Source organism: Dendrobates tinctorius, unplaced genomic scaffold (genome assembly GCF_039654945.1).
Source record: "Dendrobates tinctorius isolate UK_male_01 unplaced genomic scaffold, ASM3965494v1 ptg000016l, whole genome shotgun sequence".
NCBI classification, from domain to species: domain Eukaryota; kingdom Metazoa; phylum Chordata; class Amphibia; order Anura; family Dendrobatidae; genus Dendrobates; species Dendrobates tinctorius.
Genome location: NW_027361684.1, coordinates 16,724,189 through 16,741,334, shown reverse-complemented (window position 1 = coordinate 16,741,334; position 17,146 = coordinate 16,724,189). Strand labels below are relative to the sequence as shown.

At 45.8% G+C, this 17,146-nt stretch overlaps 1 protein-coding gene across 1 annotated transcript in view; it reads left to right on the top strand.

Annotated features, from left to right (window-relative positions):
* Positions 1-17,146, top strand: part of SUPT6H (SPT6 homolog, histone chaperone and transcription elongation factor) — a 78,048-nt gene that overhangs the window by 28,475 nt on the left and 32,427 nt on the right. The window contains exons 12-20 of the mRNA XM_073565521.1: positions 4,086-4,234; positions 4,359-4,460; positions 6,149-6,278; positions 6,492-6,642; positions 6,841-6,995; positions 7,771-7,966; positions 12,856-12,995; positions 13,234-13,351; positions 13,448-13,524. Coding sequence (XP_073421622.1) covers positions 4,086-4,234; positions 4,359-4,460; positions 6,149-6,278; positions 6,492-6,642; positions 6,841-6,995; positions 7,771-7,966; positions 12,856-12,995; positions 13,234-13,351; positions 13,448-13,524 — 1,218 coding nt within the window. The remainder of the gene's footprint in view (positions 1-4,085; positions 4,235-4,358; positions 4,461-6,148; positions 6,279-6,491; positions 6,643-6,840; positions 6,996-7,770; positions 7,967-12,855; positions 12,996-13,233; positions 13,352-13,447; positions 13,525-17,146) is intronic.

Below are 17,146 nucleotides of genomic sequence, written 5' to 3'. Positions count from 1 at the left end.
TGATAGGTAGTGGCCCAAGTCTCTGACCAAGTCCAAACAGTGTATGGATCTCTCCACTGAACTAGAAGGTCAGAGTAACAGCAGAATGATCTTTGCTAAGATGGAAGGAATAAACCACCTTCTGAAGGAAAGAGGTTACCAATCAAAAAAACACCTTGTCCAGGTGAAGTACCAGAAATGGAGAGCAGTCGGACAGAGCTGCCATTTCTCATACTTCCCTAATGGAAGTAATAACAGTCTCTAACGCAGCATTCAAGGAAAGCCAGAGTGGGGAAATGTTCTGGATTGGTTCAAAAGGAGATAAGCATCAAGTTTAGGTCCCATGGATCTAAAGGAGGTTGGTAAGGAGGAACAGTGGGCCACACCCTGACAAAGTCTTGATTTGAGACTTTGAAGCCTGATAGTCTTAAAAATATGACAGACTGGACCAATTCTAAGCCACAAAACCCGACTACAGGAATGTGAGAAGAGACTGTAGAGAAAACATGGGGGACCTCAGCAGATACTATTGTAGATACGAGACTAGCATGTCTTCAGTGTCTTGGTCATGGTCTGCACAACTTGATGAGAAAATTCTTAGGATTTAGAACTACAGCTTCAACATCCATGCTGTTATTTGAAAAAAAACATAATTTCAATAAGAAGTCTCTACTCTGGGAAAATAGGTCTTGTCAATCTTGACGTTTCCATGGAACGTCGGCGAGGAGATAGACCCACTTTCCACGTACCATGATCTTCTCGGCCAAGTGGATGATGGGAATGTCTTCTAACTGTACCTTCTTGAACAACTTGGGTAGCAAAGGTAGAGTAGAGAACATATAAAAGAGAGAAAATTGGGACCATGGATTTGCCAGTGTGTTGAAGACGACCTCTAAGGAATTGTGAACTTTAGATACAAACTGAGGAACTTTGCTGTTATCTCTGTACGCTATCAAGTCAACGACTGGAGAGTCCCACTATAGGCGCATCTGATCGGATGCATGGACCATTCTCCTGCGGTTAGTCCTTTGTGACTTAGAAAATCCACTCCCCAGTTGTTTACTCCCGGAATGTGGATCACTGAGATTGCCAAAAAAAATTGTTTCGCCCAGTCAAAAATTTGTGACATCTTTGCCATTACTTGGTGACTCAGTGTCTCATTGATGGTTGATATAAGCCGTGGCAGTGGAGTTGTCGAACAGGGAGACCCAACAGCTAGTTGCCAATGTAGAAAGGACAGACTAATTGCTCTGAGTTCCAGGACGTTGCTGGGTACTAGGACTTTGTGACTCTAACGGCAGTGTACCATAAACTTCTGGAAGTCTACATCTCCACTTAGAAGACTGAAATCTGTTGTCAGAATCTGCCAATGAGTCAGTAGGAAAAAACTGAGTGGAGAGTTCCCCCAACAGATCAGAGGCTGCCTGACACTGGGGCAAAGAAGGACCGGGCGATCTAGGGAGAGGACAGACTTGTTCCAACAGGAGAGCAGGCCAGCTGTAGACACTTGGTATGGAACTGAGCAGATAGGATCGACTCGATGACTGCCACCATCTTGCCTAGAACGCTCATGCAGAAGCAGAGAGGGACTGCTAAAGATTGGATACCTGTCTGTAACGCCAACATTTTGTTCTCCGTAAGAAAAATGCTTAAACTTTGTTGGAAATATATTTAAAATTGAGAGTCCTCAGTGGTTGATACCTTTTTTAATGGCTAACTTAAAAGATGGTAACACATGGCAAGCTTTCGAGACTATTCAGGTCTCTTCATCAGGCTAGACTAAAGGGCCTGTTACACAAAGCGATATCGCTATGTGTGATACTTGCCTCCGACCGGCTCCCCCGCTGATCGTGCGAGAACGTCCTGGGCCGTTTCTCGTCGGCCACTTCCTGCTGGCCTTCCCACTGTGGCGACGAGCGACACGTGGACGCGGGCGGGAGGACGTCAGGATCGCCTCGTCTGACAGGTAAGTAGCGACCCCCGACCGCTGCTATGTCGCTGGTGAGATCTGCCTGTGTGGCAGCTCACTAGCGACCACTTAGCGATGCACCAGCGATCCTGACCGCGTCATATCATTGTCGTGATCGCTGGTGCATCGCTAAGTGTAACGGTACCCGAATACAACATCTAAAGAATCACATATTTATAAACTTTGTTGAACAGCATTCCCAGGAAGATGAGGCACAGAGCTGTGATCAGAGATGATTTGATCAGTTGATTCATCTGAAGCACACCAGTGCATCCATTGTGATCTGCATACTCTTTAGGTTCTTTGAAAAAAATGGAGCCTTGAAAAGGATGTTGTCCAAGTAGGGAAAGAGGATTATCACCCTGACATGAAGAAGGGCCATGATGGCAGCCAGAACGTTGGTTAACACTGTAGGCGCTGTGGCCTGCCTGAATAGCAAAGTGGAAGAGGTGGTGCTTTGGAAAATTGGAGATGTGGCGATAAGCATCCTGAATGTCCGCTGACAAAATAAATTTTCTAGATTTCATGAAGGCAACAACCAAGCGAATGAACTCCATCCTGAATCAGCGAACCAAGGCTTGGCTTCTTCAGGAGCTTTAGGTCCAGCATGGGGTGAACCGAGCAGTCCATCCTGGGAATGAGAGCAAGATTTGAATAAAACCCCTTTAAACATGCCTGAAACGGAACTGCAACAATGTCTGATTTGGAGAAGAGGAATTGGCTTGGAAAAAATTAGCCGCCAGGGAGGGGTGTCTGGGGAACGAGAGAGTAAAAAAACAGTCTCATGAAAAAGTGTAGAATTCTGTTTTGTATTGGAAGGGGACAATTTCACTAACCCTGGCGTTCTTGACTGGACTTCCCAGAACAGGACATGACAGGCTGGTTGCGTGAATGCCAGGATGGTGGTGTTAGCTTGAAGGATGCCCTGTTTCTTTTTTCTTTTTTTTTGAGGTGTGGTAGGACTCTCCTGGCAGATAAACGGGTGATGAAAGGGGCAAAACTAATGTGACTTTTTGCTGCATGAGGATTAAATAGGTCTAGGCTGTAGGACCAGTGTTCTCTTCCCACCTGTGACATCCGAAATGATAAGTTTTTCCCTGAACGGGCGAGAGCCCTGGAAGAGAAGGCTTGTGAGGGACCGTTGGATGTGAAGACCGCATTTCTAAACTTCAGCCAAAGGACTCAACGGATCGCTAAAATGTTGTTTGAAGCTTGAGCAGAACAGCTGGCTACTTCATGGTGTTAGGATAAAAGATACTTGCCTGCTTAGGCAATTTGCTCTGCGAGATCTTCAAACACAGATGGAGTCCCCGGACATGATGCTTTGGTGCAGGTGTTTTGCTCAGGCCAAGCCTGTGGCTTCAAATGTGGACTTGGCCAAGGATTTCACTCGTCTGGCTATGGTGTCCTTTAGAGAGACCACATCAGAGAATGGGAAGGACCATGGTTCTTGATAACCTAGACACTGAATGATCCATATAGGGAAAGGAGGACCAGGTGGCAACAAGATCCACATGAAAGGGAAATAAAACCTCCTTGCATCTGTCTATGGAAACCCTTTTCAGGTTGCCTCCACTTTTTATATACTACCTTGCTGAATTCTGAATGGTTACAAAAAGATTGGTTCACAGTGCTAACCATACTATTAACCATGTCCGCGCTGGAACGACACCAGCACAGTAGGGGAGTGTAGCCTTTTTTTATTTTATCGGGGCCAAACATTTAGTTCAAGAAAGGGGTGTCCTAGTAGTGGACAACTCATTTAATAATTTAATTCCAGTAGGCGGTTGTAGCCTTTTGGGGAGGAGCTGACTCTTTTTTTTTTTTTTTTTTTTTTTTTTTTTGAGGATGTAATTCTTGGTGTCGGTTCTCCTGGTGAAAGCAGTGTGCATTGATGGCCTTCTGAGGTCTCCCAATGAAACACTTGAGAAATCTGTATTCACCGAGGACATTTTACCTATAAATTGGGTGAAAGAAAAGCAAGTTACTCGTATAAAATACACTATAAAGTTGCTTATTTTCATTGTGCTATTGCTTTATGAAATAAGTGAAAAACATTTACTCTTTAAATATATTTTAAGCAATTTTAAAGGATTATTTCTGAATTAATCTGAATGAATTCCCTACATTTATAAAGGCTGAAAGATGTCCGCTCAATGGATGAACTGCGGGACGTCTATAATCACTTTTTGCTATACTATGGAAGAGATATTCCTAAAATGCAGAATGCATCTAAGTCCAGCCAGAAAAAACTGAAGCGTATTCCTGAGGAGGGGGAGGAGGAAGGTTTGTGACTTCCTGTATCATCTTCTTCTCTTTTTTTTTTTTTTTTTTTTTTTTTTTTAATTTATTATTCTTTTCTGGGGATGAAGGGGGGAACTAAATTTTTTTTTTTCCTATTACATTCTAGGAGCAGATGCTGCTGAACAAGATGATGATGAACATAAAGGTCCAGAGCTAAAGCAGGCTTCTCGAAGGGATATGTATTCTATCTGCCAGAGTGCTGGTCTGGGTAAGTGGCTCCTTTTATTAATCAGTTGCATCAACAATACATTCTGCGTTATTATTTTACCAGTAGTCAGGCGCCACTATAGCATTCTAGCAACGTGTACAGCATGTGAATGCTTTAGCCCAGTGTTCCCAACTCTGGTTCTCAAGCCACCAACAGATCTTGTTTTCAGGATTTCCTTAGTATGGCACAAGAATTTCAACACCAGTGCAATACTGAGGAAATCCTGAAAACATTACCTGTTGGTGGCTCCTGAGGACCAGGGTTAGGGAACACTGATCTAGCCAATAGATAAGTGTTACAGCTAACCACTGAAATCAGCGGCATGAGTATGCCAAACTCTATTGCTGTATTTAAGAGTAAAACCGTTTAAAGCGGATCTATCACTAGATTTCACCATACAAACCATTTACATTATTAAATGGATAACCTAGACCCGATGAGGCTAGTGACCATACTTTCAAAATTCATTTAGGAGTGACCATAATAAAAAATAATATAAATAATATACATATATAAAATTTTGTATACATCACTGGCTGGACAGCTAAAATGCTCATTTTAATTTTACGTTTATATTACAAGTCGATTTAGGGTAACTACACCAGCCTCATTAAGTATAAGACACCGTACATACTCATGTAAGCCAAGTTTTTCAGCCCCTCTCGGCATATATTCGAGTCATACACCAGAAACCTAACGGGGGGAGCAGAAGACATCATACTCCAACTCCTGGCATCTGCATATCAGGCTCTGCTACATCTCAGTCCCGGCATCTACATCTCTCTTCCTGTCGTCTTCCTGTGCGGTCACATGGTACCGCTCATTAAAGTAATGAATATGGACGTGTCTCCACTCCCATAGGAGTGAATACGCCGGGACTGAGATGTAGCAGAGCCTGATATGCAGACACCAGGAGGGTGATATTCACCTGTCCCCGTTCCACCGCTGCGCTCAGTCTCCTGGGTCCTCTGGCTATGACATTCAGGTCAGAGGGCGCGATGACGTGATTAGTGTGCACCCTATGCCTGAACAGTCACTGCAGAGAGCCGACGACGCTGAGGAGCAGCGATAAGAGGTGAGTATGTAATTTGCTTTTTGTTTTTTTTAAATCGCAGAAGCTTTATTATATGGGGCATATATTAATATGGAGCATGTTATGGGGCCACCATTAACCTTTGTGCAGCATTATATGGGGCATATATTAATATGGAGCATCTTATGGGGCCATCATTAACCTATATGGGGCATATTTTAATATGAAGCATCTTATGGGGCCACCATTAACCTTTCTGCAGCATTATATGGGGCATATATTTATATGGAGCATCTTATGGGGCCACCATTAACCTTTATGGGGCATATTTTAATATGGGGCCATCATTAACCTTTCTGCAGCATTATATGGAGCATCTTATGGGGCCACCATTTTACTTTTATTAGTATCTATTTTTAGTTTTGAAATTTATCAGTAGCTGTTGCATTTCCCACCCTCGGCTTATACTCGAGTCAATAAGTTTTCCCAGTTTTTTGTGGCAAAATTAGGGGCCTTGGCTTATACTCGGGTCATCTCATACTCTAGTATATACGGTATGTTGTTTGGATTGTCAGATCAGCTTTAACGTTCATGACGTTCAGTCTATAGACTGCGGGCTCTAGTATATAGTCTCATGTTTCTTTGCTTTTTATAGATGGTTTGGCAAAGAAATTTGGGTTGACACCAGAGCAGTTTGGTGAGAACTTGCGAGACAGTTACCAGCGTCACGAGACTGAGCAGTTTCCTGCTGAACCTCTGGAACTTGCTAAAGATTATGTGTGCAGGTAAATTTGTGGTTCACAACTCCATTTTTCCTCTTAATATTCGGCGCTTACTACTGTGATCAGGCATGCTGTTTTCCTGTTACGCTGTTATAAGCTAGAATAAGCTTGATGCAATCTGCGTTTTGTGAAGATGTGCTCTCTTGGCAGTGACCATTTTATTTGACAAATACTTGAGTTGATTTTGTTTTTTGACATGTTTTCTTTAATTTACAGTCAGTTCACCACACCTGAGGCTGTGCTGGAAGGAGCCCGGTACATGGTCGCTCTGCAGATTGCTAGAGAACCATTGGTCAGGCAGGTTCTTAGACAGACCTTCCAGGAAAGGGGCAAGATTAACATTGTTCCTACCAAGAAGGGCCGCAAGGTAAATGTTTGTGTATATTTTAACATGGTTTGTTTTTTTCACTTTTATGATTTGACTGAGGCTTTTTTCCAGTAATTGAACTATGAGTCTTTCTAATTGTAGTAAATTGTGACATCGGTCTTTCTCTTAATGTAACCATAACAATCAAAAATGATACGTAATCTGGTGAATTCTGACGACACTCTTCTGCACTTTTAGGAAATAGACGAAGCCCATTTTGCATATGCATTCAAATACCTGAAGAACAAGCCTGTGAAAGAGCTTAGGGATGACCAGTTTCTTAAAATGTGCATTGCAGAAGATGAAGGGCTGATTACCATTGAGATCTCTATTGATATGAAGGATGTTGAAGGGTAAGTGATGTTTACAATGAATCTGTAAAATCTAGAACTTTATTAATAAGTAAAATTCTTTTTAAAGATAATCTCTCAGCAGGTTTTTGCTGTGGAATCTGAGAGCAGCATGATGTAGGGACAGAGAGTCTGATTCCAGTGATGTATCACTTATTGGACTACTTGGTGCAGTTTTGATTGAATCCCTGTTTTCTCACGTTTAGCAGTGGTTGGAATGCTGAGCTCTGTATAACCCTGCCCATATCCCTGATTGGCTACTTCCTGTGCACTTTGTTGACAAGCTGCCAATCAGTGGTGGGGGCGGGCTTATACAAGTAAAGCTGGACTGCCTGGCATGAGACACCTAATCCCTGCAGTGATTATCTTCAGCTGATAAAACTCCAGCAAGCTGCTGAGCAAGTGACACATCCCTGGAATCGGACTCTCTGCCCCTAAATCATGTTGCTCACAAATTAAATGCTAAAAACGTGCTGTAGAGATTGCCTTTAGCTCTAGCTCGGGCATCAATGTTTTCTGCAATGGTGTTTGTGGATTCATGTGACTCATATCCTGATTACAGCATAGTCTATTATTTGCATACATGCCACACTGAAAAGCCGCATATTGGTCACTTTGGGGACAGTGGGACTAATCCTTATGAAGATGCATTTGCAAATATGTGGCAGACGTTTGTTTTCCTTGTATTTTTGCTGTGGAATAATCATTAACTTGCAATCCTATTCCCCAATTTCTGCACCTTGTAGGATTTTTAATCCACGCTTTTTTTCCCTTCTAGATTTGGCAATGAGCAGACTTACTTTGAAGAGATCAAGCAGTTCTATTATAGAGACGAGTTCAGTCACCAAGTACAAGAATGGAACAGGCAGAGAACATTGGCTATTGAAAGGGCCTTAAAACAATTCCTGTACCCCCAGATGGGCAAAGAGTTGAAGAACAAACTTATTCTAGAGGCTAAAGAATTTGTTATAAAGGTGAGACCCATATTGTAGCGTGAAGGCTGGAGTCTGGTGCAGTGGGTAAAACTGACAAGTTGCATCAGCGATGACTTTGAGTGAATGTGGAGTGCCCTCACTCCCCAGGTCCGTGGGGTACTCGATACCGGGCCGGTTGATCTTCTCAACGGGGGGTTGTCACGGCAGCAGTGACCCGGTCCGTGGCCCTGGGGCTCCATTACAAAAGGGATTGTTTCAGTGTGCTTATGGTGGTGAAAGTTTATAAGTGATTTGTGACGCCACCTGTGGTGTTCGGCAATGAAGATGTAAGCCGACGCTGCATGCAGATCCTCTGGGACAGATGGTGTGGTGCAGCAATGATGTTATAGCCCTCCACAGGCAAGGCTGTAGTCCCAGGGCAGTGTAGGTGAAGTGACACTTAGATGGTGTAGTGTCGGGCGCAAGTGATGTAGCAGTGCTGGACAGGTTGGCGCAGGAATAAGTAGAGGACACCAGGGCATGCAGTTCCAAAGCTTTACTCAGTCTGTTGTGGTACAGGTGCCCGCATCCGTGCCGTGTCCTCTGGGTCAGGAGCTCAGCCAACTTCCAGGCAAGATGAAGTACTCCTTTTCAACACTCCGCCAACATATGTGCCTTTTCTGAACATCTCCCTCTTAGCGCCTTTTAGTGAAGTACTCACAGTACTGAGTTACACTGGAGTTCCTCCTGTCAGATGTTCCAATGAACTCTACTTGTATGGCAGACAGCTGTAGCCTGCTTCGGGGACTCCTTCTACCTAGTCCCGGCTCACTATCGTTGCTGTTGTGCCCCCAAGTCTTGTGTGGGAATAAAATGGTCACTACTTCTATTCCTCCGGTATCTGCTGCAGGACCATTAGTATCCATACAACCTCGGGGACCGGGCCCCTGCTTTGTGCTTAGAACTTGGGAAGGGTTCTCCTCTAACCCTGGTCCTTGTTCTCTTATTCTCCTCACGTTCTGTACTAATCCTTCTTCTTATGGAGAATCAGGCTTTCTTTCAATGTCCCTTTCTTGTGCCAGCGGACCCAGATCACTGAGGTCGGCTGCAGCACTTCCATCAATCCATCCCTCTCCTGGGGATCTCTCAAACTCTCTCTCAGACTGACTTAGTCCTAATCATCTCCCGCTCTCTTGTGCAGACTAAGCTCCACCCACCTCAGCACGTTTCGTGTTCCAAGCAGGGAGCCACCAAGGGGTGCTATGCTACACTCCAAGCAGGGAGCCGCCAAAGGTGCTTTGCTACACTACTTTGTGGTGTGGGGTGCAGGTGTTGGAGTGTGGTCAGGTGTCTCCACCTTACCTGGATAGTGGGGTGCCACACCTCAGGAGGAGGTTCAGTACCTCTGTGGCGACTGAACCCTCAGGGACGCCACATATCCCCCCCCCGTTAAACAGCACATCCGCGGGCTGCAAGAAAACAAAGATTGACAAATACAGGAACATACAACATTTTTATAATGCTAATAAATAGTTCTTATCTAATCTTCTCAATATGAGAGGCACTCATTCTTGAACGATGCAAACAATTTTAACTGACTGTCTATATCTTGCTACAGTTCCTCATTCAAAGTGCTATTTCAAGCATTATCATCAACACATTTCTTCATCACTTCTTTCACATTTTCCACTTTCCCCTATTAACCTTAAGTGACAATCGTTGATGCCTGGTTCGTCACCTGCATTTCTCAATTCTTCATTTTTATTCAAATTTCTTTATTAAAACATTCCTATTAATCATTGCTATTAACTAGATTCTATATAAAAGCTATTCTCTATTAATACTGTCATAAGGCACATTATAAAATACTTCACATCAAAACTTCAGTAATTCGTGTAAGTGCTGGACACCGCTCCCAGCCGGGATCTCTTGCAGTGTCCTTTTGATAGGAGCCATGCTCCATGATGAGGTAGTTCTTATCCATAAAAGGGCTATGTAAAACCAAGAAAGGGCACCTAAAGAGGTGCAACTATATACATCAAAGTTCTGGATCATTCAGTGTTCATGATCTCCACAGTTCAAGTGCGAGAAACGCTGCCAATAAAACTGGGCAACCAAAAAAAACAGGGAAAAACATGATGAACAAACAAAAATAACTTTAAAGCACAATGGTGCAAATACCCTCCTGTGTAACAGAATTAGTTATTTGAAATGTTATGGCTAGCTGTCTCCTCCTGGGGTTCTGGAAGCTGGTTGCTTGGGCTGCTTCCAGGGGAGATGCTCTGGGTGTCTTCATCCTGTTGCTGGCTGTCGACAAATTGCAGGTATTCCTTTTCTCCGGGAGTAAGGTTGTCATCTGCTGGTGTTAATGGGATGGCAGCGGAAGTAACTGTAGCCTGTGCGGGCAACACATCAACTGCCACTAATGGTATCCCAGTTGCCTGTGACTCTGCAGGAGTTGCAGCTGGTACCAGGGAGTGTTGTTCTGTCACTTCAGGTGGTACTGCTGTTAACAAGTCAGCAAGGGCTCTAGCCGGTACTGATAGGTGCTGCTCTGCGATCTCCAGTGGTACCACAGTGGACGGTACTACGACCGGTTGTTGTGGGCTGGATGTAATTTGAGTGCCACCACTCGTGGTCCTGGTAATCACCGGACCTTTTCTGTCCACAGGCACGGCTCCTTGCACCAGGATCATGGCAGGGGCGGCCATCATACCTGGTGCTTCCCGGTGATGTTCTGACTCCTGTTTAGGGACCGGGTGGCGAATGATGGCAGCCGCAACCGCTGGAGTGGGTTGCTGAACGGCCGGTAGCTGCATCCGTGTTTGCACAGGACGGGGGCATGCCGATAAAAGCCTGCGCGGCCGCGCTAGATCCGGGCTGGGACTCAGCTCCTGTCCCACAGCCTCCGGAACCCTCATGTACCTTCTCCTGGCAGGCCGCATCCAGAGACAGCACCGGCCTGGAGGTGGTGGCGGGTGCTGTAAAGGGTGTTGCAGCGGCCGTCTGCTCCGCGGGTGTTGCCTGGGGGAGGGTTGCTTTTCACCGCCATTTTCTCCTTGCCTCCACGCTCCTTCCATTATGGCGTTCTCTCCTTCCTGTCTGGTCTCTTTCCCGCCACCGGCTCCCGCTCCTCCTTCTGTGGGCGGCGTCTTCCTACTCCTCCATACCAGGCCAGTATACGAACCCCTCGGGGGGTGGCCCATGTTGCTGTCGCATAGAAGTTCAGACAGGAAAGGCCCAGGACAGTTTGCTGTCTTTTTTTTAGGACCACCCATGTTGTCACGCCCTTCTTCTCCGTGCTGGCGGCCATTTTTAGCATTCATTTTACAGTCTATCAAATTGGGTCTTTTGCACATTTCCACAAACTTTTAAGTCCAATAAATCGTAGGCACACAGAACCTGCTAGCACCGGGTCTCGTCATCCTGTTCGTGACGCCAAGTTGGAGCGCCCTCACTCACCAGGGCCGTGGGGTACTTGGTACCGGGCCGGTTGATCTTCTCAACGGGGGGTTGTCACGGCAGCAGTGACCCGGTCCGTGGCCCTGGGGCTCCATTACAAAAGGGATTGTTTCAGTGTGCTTATGGTGGTGAAAGTTTATAAGTGATTTGTGACGCCACCTGTGGTGTTCGGCAATGAAGATGTAAGTCGACGCTGCAGACAGATCCTCTGGGACAGATGGTGTGGTGCAGCAGTGATGTTATAGCCCTCCACAGGCAGGGCTGTAGTCCCAGGACAGAGTAGGTGAAGTGACACTTAGATGGTGTAGTGCTAGGCGCAAGGGATGTAGCAGTGCTGGACGGGTTGGCGCAGGAATAAGTAGAGGACACCAGGGCATGCAGTTCCAAAGCTTTACTCAGTCTGTTGTGGTACAGGTGCCCGCATCCGTGCCGTGTCCTCCGGGTCAGGAGCTCAGCCAACTTCCAGGCAACATGAAGTACTCCTTTCCAACACTCCGCCAACATATGTGCCTTTTCTGAACGTCTCCCTCTTAGCGCCTTTGAGTGAAGTACTCACAGTACTTGGTTACACTGGAGTTCCTCCTGTCAGATGTTCTTATGAACTCTACTTGTACGGCAGACAGCTGTAGCCTACTTCGGGGACTCCTTCTACCTAGTCCCGACTCACTATCGTTGCTGTGTGCCCCCAAGTCTTGTGTGGGAATAAAGTGGTCACTACTTCTATTCCTCCGGTGTCTGCTGCAGGACCATTAGTATCCATACAACCTCGGGGACCGGGCCCCGGCCTTGCGCTTAGAACTTGGGAAGGGTTCTCCTCTAACCCTGGTCCTTGTTCTCTTATTCTCCTCACGTTCCATACTAATCCTTCTTTCTTATGGAGAATCAGGCTTTCTTTCAATGTCCCTTTCTTGTGCCAGCGGACCCAGATCACTGAGGTCGGCTGCAACACTTCCATCAATCCATCCCTCTCCTGGGGATCTCTCAAACTCTCTCTGACTGACCTAGTCCTAATCATCTCCCGCTCTCTTGTGCAGACTAAGCTCCACCCACCTCCCAGCATGTTTCGTGTTCCAAGCAGGGAGCCACCAAGGGGTGCTATGCTACACTCCAAGCAGGGAGCTGCCGAAGGTGCTTTGCTACACTACTTTGTGGTGTGGGGTGCAGGTGTTGGAGTGTGGTCAGGTGTCTCCTCCTTACCTGGATAGTGGGGTACCACACCTCAGGAGGAGGTGCAGTACCTCTGTGGCAACTGAACGCTCAGGGGCGCCACAAATGCATCCTTCTTTATGTTGCATTGTAAACTATGGTAACCTTTTGTTGTGTTCATTTTTTTTTCTTTTTCATCCCTTGATAATTGTTATCTTTAGGTAACAAGTAATGTCAAAATGCTGATCTTTGCACATCAGTCTTGAATGATGGATTGAAAAACTGATGAAAACTGTACTGAAAAAGAGAATAGAGTGAATTTATCTTTATTACTTTTAAAGTCTTGTAGCCGTAAATTGTACAACTGCCTGAAGGTGGCGCCATACCGTCCTGACCAACAAGTAGAAGAAGATGATGACTTCATGGAGGAGAACCAAGGCAAAGGAATTCGTGTGCTCGGCATTGCCTTCTCCTCTGCCAGGTGGGTCTCGTAAAGCCAGTTTGGCAATGCTTTTTCATCATTCTCCATATGTAAACCATATACCAACTTGAGATGTAAACCATGTACCATGCTTTTGGAAAAATGGCTGGTCCATCAGCACATAGCAGTATTCATGTGGATGCTTTCCATACACTTATATATTCCACTTCTCATAGCTTTAATGACTGAGCCATACCACATATTAATGCTTATTACTTTTTTTTTTTTTTTTTTATAGAGATCATCCCGTGTTTTGCTCTCTGATCAATGGTGAGGGTGAAGTGACAGACTTCCTGCGCTTGCCATACTTTACTAAAAGAAAGAATGCTTGGAGAGAAGAAGAAAGAGAGAGGAAGGTCTGTTCTATGTGATTTATTTATATCATTGTGCAATTTACAAAAATAAATTTACTAATAAAGTGAAACGTTGACATTTTCCTTTGCTTTTCATAGACTCAAGATATGGAAACACTAAAAAAGTTTTTACAAAGCAAGAAACCTCATGTGGTTGCCATATCTGGTGAGAATAGGTATGTTCTTTAATTTGCTATTTACAAAATACCGCTCATGTGTTCATCTGGGGATGGTACATATGTGCCATTTATCTCTACATTTTCTATTATACAGTTAAGTCCATATATATTTGGACAGAGACATTTTTCTAATTTTGGTTCTAGCCATTACCGCAATGAATTTTAAACAAAACAATTTAGAAGCATTTGAAGTTCAGACTTTCAGCTTTCATTTGAGGGTATCCACATTAAAATTGGATGAAGGGTTTAGGAGTTTCAGCTCCTTAACATGTGCCACCCTGTTTTTAAAGGGACCAAAATGTAATTGGACAATTGACTCCAAGGCTATTTCATGGACAGGTGTGGGCAATCCCTTCGTTATGTCATTCTCAATTAAGCAGATAAAAGGCCTGGAGTTGATTTGAGGTGTGGTGCTCGCATTTGGAAGGTTTTGCTGTGAAGTAAACACGCGCTCAAAGGAGCTCTCCATGCAGGTGAAACACGCCATCCTTAAGCTGCAAAAGCAGAAAAAACCCATCCGAGAAATTGCTACAACATTACAGCCCCCCGAGGAAGCCCTTGTGTGCGAAACGCGTAGGGGTATTGGCGGGACCCCCGACCTCCACTATGGGTATGAGAACCATCTCTGTTATATGTGGACTAGTGGCTTTATGATGTGAGCTCAGAACTTAATACCTTAGGGTTGATTGGTGGGCCACTGTGTCTGGTACTAAGTTTAGAATGATTGGGAACGGGAATTTTTTCCTCCCTTTAACCCTATGTAGCAGAGCCACCGTTAGACTGTACATCTAGCCATGGTACCATATACTGTATATTGCATATACGTATACCATATATTGCAGAGCACAAGTCTGCATAGACTTCAGTCTGCATTGTGATTCCTATAAGTGTGTTCTAGAAGTGTGAAGATTAATTTAAGAATTAAAACCAGAATTGAACCAGAAGGGAACTGAAGGTAACTGGACACAGTCACTGTAAACAATGTTTCTGTTTGTTTTCACTTTCACCCCAATAATCCTTCACTTTCTGCTAATTCCCCTAATCCCTACTCCTAGTAAGGAACTGTTCATCTCTCCTTCAATCCTCCCCATCCACCTCACCTCCGCCTCAAAACTGTTCCTTAACATACAATCCTCTGTCTCCAAACACAGACAGCCCCCTCATGCCCTCTCCTGCTCCCACCTGCTAACACTTTCTCTGCTCCTTCTCACTGCTGGTGATATCTCTCCAAATCCTGGTCCTCCTCACCACATTCCCACAGTCATTTCTACCTCCCATCCACACTCTATCACAACCTTCCGTAACCTCTCCAACCTTATACCCATTCACCCAGCCCCCGCTTCCCCAGTCCCACTAACAGGAGCTCTGTGGAACGCTCGCTCTGTCTGCAACAAGCTTTCCTACATCCATGATCTTTTTGTTACTACCAAACTTTCCTTCCTCGCCATCACCGAAACCTGGCTCACCCCTTCTGACACAGCCTCTCCTGCTGCACTTTCGTATGGCGGCTTCCACCTTTCTCACACCCCCCGCCCCAGCAGCAAACATGGTGGAGGAGTTGGTTTTCTCCTGTCAGATACCTGCTCCTTCACCCCAATCCCACTGCCACCCTCTGTTACCCTCCCTTCCTTTGAGGTGCACTCTGTGCGCATCTACTCCCCCTCCAACCTCCAACTGGCTGTCATCTACCGCCCCCCAGGGCCAGCCACCACCTTCTTTGACCACTTCACCACCTGGTTACTTCATTTCCTTTCCGCGGACATCCCTACTATCATCATGGGCGACTTCAACATCCCCATTGACACTTCCCTCTCAGCTGCCACTAAACTTCTATCTCTCACTTCCTCCTTCGGCCTCACTCAATGGTCTTCTACAGCCACCCACAAAGATGGCCACACACTGGACCTCATCTTCACCCGCCTCTGCTCCCTATCTAACCTCTCTAACTCACCTCTTCCTCTCTCTGACCACAACCTGCTCACATTCTCTTCCCTCTTCACTCCATGTCTACAATCCCCACCCCACAAACTTTCACACCCTCGCAGGAATCTTAAACACCTTGACCTACACTCATTCTCTGAATCCCTCCTCCCTCTTACAGATATAAGTTCCTTACACAATGCGGATGACGCTGCCGCTCTATATAACACCACAATAGCTGTAGCTTTGGAATCCGCTGCCCCACTTACACATACCAAAACTCGCAAAATCAACAGACAGCCCTGGCACACCAGCCTGACCAAAGAGCTGAGGCGAGCTTCCAGGGCTGCTGAGCGCAGATGGAAAAGATCCCACTCCAACGAGCACTTCATCGCATTCAAACAGTCCCTCACTACTTTCAAGACCACACTCGCCACAGCTAAACAAACCTACTTCTCATCTCTCATATCCTCCCTGTCTCACAACCCTAAACAGTTATTCAACACCTTCAATTCTCTCCTCCGCCCCCCAGCACCTCCTCCCTCCCCACTCATCTCAGCTGAAGACTTTGCCTCATTTTTCAAGCAGAAAATTGATAACATCAGGGACAGTTTTGGTCAACAACCCCCAGAGCCCTTCCTCCCGACTTCCCAGCCCTCCACCTTCAAAACCAACTTCTCCACCATTACAGAAGATCGACTCTCCACTCTACTCTCAAGATCACATCTCACCACCTGTGCACTCGACCCGATCCCATCCCACTTCATCCCAAACCTCACCACAGTCTTCATCCCAACCCTAACCCATCTCTTCAACCTATCACTAACAACTGGTGTTTTCCCCTCAAGCTTTAAACATGCCTCCATCACACCTATCCTCAAAAAGCCCTCTCTTGACCCATCCTCTGTATCTAGCTATCGCCCTATATCACTTCTCCCATACGCCTCCAAGCTACTGGAACAACACGTCTACCTTGAACTGTCCTCCCATCTCTCTTCTTGCTCCCTCTTCGACCGCTTACAATCTGGCTTCCGGTCACACCACTCCACTGAAACTGCCCTTACTAAGGTCACCAATGACCTCTTAACTGCCAAGAGCAAGCGACACTACTCTGTCCTCCTCCTCCTGGACCTGTCGGCTGCCTTTGACACAGTGGACCATTCCCTATTATTACAGACCCTCTCATCCCTCGGCATCACAGACTTGGCCCTCTCCTGGATCTCATCATACCTAACAGACCGGACATTCAGCGTCTCCCACTCACACACCACCTCCTCACCTCGCCCACTATCTGTCGGAGTCCCACAAGGTTCAGTCCTTGGGCCCCTGCTATTCTCTATTTACACCTTTGGCCTGGGACAGCTCATAGAATCTCATGGCTTTCAGTATCATCTTTATGCTGATGACACACAGATCTACATCTCTGGACCAGATATCACCTCCCTACTAACCAGAATCCCTCAATGTCTGTCCACTATTTCATCCTTCTTCTCCACTAGATATCTGAAACTCAACATGGAAAAAACAGAATTCATCATCTTTCCCCCATCTCACGTGACCCCCCCTACGAACCTATCAATTACAGTAAATGACTGCCCACTCTCCCCAGTCCCACAAGCTCGCTGCCTCGGAGTAATCCTTGACGCTGATCTCTCCTTCAAACCACCCTTTCCACTTCCTGCCGACTTCAACTCAAAAA